General features: G+C 40.9%; 1 protein-coding gene across 1 annotated transcript; it reads left to right on the forward strand.

Annotated features, from left to right (window-relative positions):
• Window positions 1–1,065: 1,065 nt before the first annotated feature.
• LOC120681712 lies at window positions 1,066–3,729 on the forward strand. The gene is made up of 5 exons (XM_039963334.1): window positions 1,066–1,258; window positions 1,348–1,643; window positions 1,734–1,989; window positions 2,117–3,365; window positions 3,451–3,729. Exons 1-4 carry the CDS (start codon window positions 1,160–1,162, stop codon window positions 2,204–2,206), a joined length of 741 nt encoding a protein of 246 aa, XP_039819268.1. The 5' UTR covers window positions 1,066–1,159; the 3' UTR covers window positions 2,207–3,365; window positions 3,451–3,729.
• The last annotated feature ends 355 nt before the right edge of the window (window positions 3,730–4,084 follow it).

Raw genomic sequence — 4,084 nt, forward strand, 5'->3', positions numbered from 1 at the left:
AACCCACGACCAAAAGAGAGAAGCAAAAACTAGGCATCCAACTAACCAGCGTGCTATGATGATAACTGAAATCTATAAGTGGTATTGCTTTATTTCTACTAGATGTTAGTACTGGTAACTACTAACATTTAATTATCAATCCACTATGCTATGTCTATGCATATGTCATTGGAGATGATCTATGATTCTATATAGTATTTACTGTAGAAACTTATGGGGCAACGATATTCGCTTTGTTCAGCTAGCTTGTCAGCCAATAGTATTTTTCGCTCACACCAAATCAGCATCAGCCAGCAGCTAGCAGTACTTTTCTCTGACAACAAATCAGCACTAGCTACCAGACACAGCCAGCCAAACGGAGCGAATTATATGCTAACAAAACTAGTTGAGCTACTGCACTACCTTTAATCATGTCCACCTCATAAAATAAAACAAATGTAAATAGATTACTTCTCCATCTTATAGCACACAGCTCAAATCATCTTAGAACATCATAAAGAACATTACTACACGTCAGCGGTCTCATAGATCGTCTCAAGCAATGCCACTTAGGAAGAGAGAGAGATGAGAGATAAAGAGGTCGTTGCTTCGTGAAACAACCACCTCATGGTACATGTCAATGTATGAGATCCACTTGTCTCTATGAGCTAGCTCTTGAAAAAGGCAAAACAAGCAAACCTCAAGCTGACATGGCAAAGTTACATAGCCCACAGCTAGTTATGTTGTTAAGTCTAAGGTATAGGTGACAAATGAGAAAGAGGCCTTAGTTAATTATTGATCAAGCTTGATCTTTATCAAGTCGAGCATAAACTAAAGCGTTTGTTCAAAATTTTAGTATTTGATATTTGATATTTTTCATAATTTTTATAGAAGCATGCTCATAATTTATTTTTTGGAGGAATATAAAATATAAGTCACTGACAATGGACCAGGTGGGCAGGTGACCAGCCAACCGTACCAGTAGCATTTGTAATACGTGTAGGCTAACTCATATTAGGATAGCTACTAATCAGTTGCCTGACAAATCGTGTCCTTCCTAATACTGCCGATCGGAATCCTAATATTATATGCTGGCAAAGGGAAGAATCCTGGTGGATCAAAGGGTTGGCAATGCAAGCACTGCAAAAAGAAGTTCAGCAGCAGCTCGACAAGAATTCAAATGCATTTTTTCGGTGCTGGACCTGGTAAGAAGGCACAGATTAGTCGTTGTACGGCACTACAAAGTAATCGCGCCAAGTATAAAGAACTGTATGAGAAGGTGTGTCTCTTTATCATTAAATTCAGTTATTCAGTATTAGGTAGCCTCTTTGTATAGATTCTGATTTAGTTATCATATATTTCGTATAGATTCAGAAATTACGAGGTTCCTCTAAACCAGCGGCCACCCAAAGGCACAATCCAGTGGCAGATGCTTTTGGTATGATAGAAAGGGATGCCGTTGACATGGCAATAATGCAGTGCTTGTGCGCTAATGGAATTCCCTTTAATGTGTTGAGAAGTCCTCAGTGGTCTGAAATGGTAGCAGCCATAAACAAAGGACCGAAGGGAGACAAATCACCTTCCAGTGAGAAGGCAAGAACCTCCCTTCTAGATGCATGCAAGAGAAATGTTGAGCAAGACTTGGGCGCACTTAAAAACACATGGTACGCAACGCAACAGTCTATTTACAATGCATATATAAGTTATCTTTATACAGCTACTTACGAGGTATTTGACTTATTTCTTTTAATTAGGCACACACATGGTGTTTCCATTGTTTCTGATGGGTGGACAAACATGAAGAACAAGCCATTAATCAATGTAATTGCATCAAATAGCCGTGGTTCAATGTTTTTGTATGCAGATGATTTTTCTGGAATTGAGAAAACTGGTGAAGCAATAGCAGATTATTTGCTTAAGGCGATCGAAGATATTGGAGCCTCGATGGTTATGCAAGTTGTGACTGATAATGCATCAAATTGCAAGGCAGCTGGACGGGAAATTGAAAAAGTACGTATTTGTCACCTTCTTCTCTTTATAAGTTTACTATTATTGCTTTTAGTGATTCAGATTCAGAGTTTCAGAGTCCTATTCAGACATTCAGTTTTTATTAATTTGAAACATTATTTTTCCCTAGGTGCACAAACACATTTTTTGGTCACCTTGCGTAGTGCATACTCTGAATCTGATATTTAAGGATTTAGCCAAAGCACTTCCTTGGATATAGGAGACATACAGTACTGGTAAAGCTCTAGTCACATTCATTCTGAATCACCAACATGGCCTAGCAATTTTCAGAGCTAATTCAAAACTAGATCTCTTGAGGGTGGCAAAGACACGATTCGCGTCCCATTATATTTTGCTAAAGAGGCTGAGTGACTGCCGTGAAGCACTTGCTACCACGGTGGTTACAAAGCAATGGAAGGACTGGATGAAACACAATGGGAGTGATAAATATGCAAAGATTGCAGTTGACACTATCAACAGTGAAGAGTTTTGGACAGAGGTTGAAAGCATTCTTGCTCTCACAAAGCCCTTGTTCCTGATGGTAAAATTTAGTGATGGAGAAGGCCCAAAGATGGGTGAAGTATATGAAAAAATGGACACCATGCTGGGAGAGATAAAAGATGTGATGACCAAGTTGGACTACCCTCACAGGCTTGATTTTCCCACGGTAGAAAACATTATCCTTAGTCGGTGGGAGAAAATGAATATCCCTCTGCATTGTTTGGCCTTTGCACTATGCCCAGAGTATTATGATATTGAGTACTTGAAAAAACCCGCTCCTGGAGGTGAGCCCAGAAAGGCTCCAAATCAAGACAAGGAGGTCATGCGTGGGGTGCTGGAAGCTTTCCGCAGAATAGCAGATACTGATGCTGAACGAAAGAATTACCTAGAAGAGTTTACTGCATTTCACATGAAGAAAGGGATGTTTTCATTCACGTCTATTCAAAATGATGCAAGCACAATGAAACCCATTGACTGGTGGTCCAACTACGGCTCAGAGACTCCAAATCTGTCAGAACTTGCTTTGAGGGTTTTGTCTCAGCCAATCAGTAGCTCCTCAGCTGAGAGAAACTGGAGTACGTATTCGTACATCCACAATGTGAAAAGGAATAGGCTTAATTCTAAAACAGCAGACAAGCTGGTCTACGTTCACTCCAATATTCGCCTCTTGTCAAGGTTTTCAGAAGACTACAAAGCAGGCCCTAACAGCAAGTGGGATGCAATTCCAGAAGATACTTCTTTGGAGGAATCAAGAGTTAAGCTGGAGCAGTTGCGCTGGACGAATTTGGAGGATGATGCCGAGGTTGATCTTGATCCTCCAAATGACAAGCCGGGCCTCTCATCATCAAAGAAAAGGAAGGCTAGAAATAATAACTGAGGTAATTCAATATGCATGCCATTTTCCATTTAAATTTACGTAAAGTTGTATACTGAATCAAAGTCTCTGTTCAATATTGTTTGCAGTTCACACATCAGCAGAAGCGCAGGAGGCAAGGATGCAGGAGTGCTGTAGCTGTAGAAGGCTAGAAGCAGGAGCGTGGAACAGCAAGAGCGTCGCTGCCATCCGTCGTCAGTCGTCCTCCCGCTTCTATATTCAATAAAATAAATTTAGATTGTGAAGAGAGTATCAGACTATTTGTTGGTTTCGAATTTTTCTTAATTGGATTGTGTGATGTGTGATTTATCTTTTATATTATATAATTGAATTCCTATCGATCCAAAATACATTGGATCACGACCCTACACTGTATCTATCGTTCCGGGGTCATCGATCCAAATTAATTAGGGTCACGACCCTCGACTCTTAGGACCGTCCCAGGGTCATCGACCCATTAGCCACGGATTCATGTACCAAATTTCGGGTTCTCGTTCCAAAGGGGTATACCCCCCTCGTATCACAATTTTACAAAGTCTCGACCCTCGACCCTCGACCCCGTTCCTCGACCCGTTCGACCTGGGAACTTTGTGACTATGGTTGGTACTACCATATTACAAAGGAAGAAAATCCCCGTCCTATCTAAGGGTAAAACTTACGGAGGTGCTCGATGTTTCATAGATTGGGGAGAGGCACTCCATCTTCCGTGGCAAGGCGAACGCA

The sequence above is a fragment of the Panicum virgatum genome, chromosome 7N (assembly GCF_016808335.1).
Source record: "Panicum virgatum strain AP13 chromosome 7N, P.virgatum_v5, whole genome shotgun sequence".
Classification (NCBI taxonomy): Eukaryota; Viridiplantae; Streptophyta; class Magnoliopsida; order Poales; family Poaceae; genus Panicum; species Panicum virgatum.

Excerpts from the sequence above, each read along its gene's own strand:
- LOC120681712 (XM_039963334.1), top strand. The coding sequence starts at position 1,160 with ATGCATTTTTTCGGTGCTGGACCTGGTAAGAAGGCACAGATTAGTCGT. Across the intron at positions 1,259-1,347 it reads ATAAAGAACTGTATGAGAAG|ATTCAGAAATTACGAGGTTC; the intron begins GTGTGTCTCTTT and ends TATTTCGTATAG. Across the intron at positions 1,644-1,733 it reads GGCGCACTTAAAAACACATG|GCACACACATGGTGTTTCCA; the intron begins GTACGCAACGCA and ends TCTTTTAATTAG.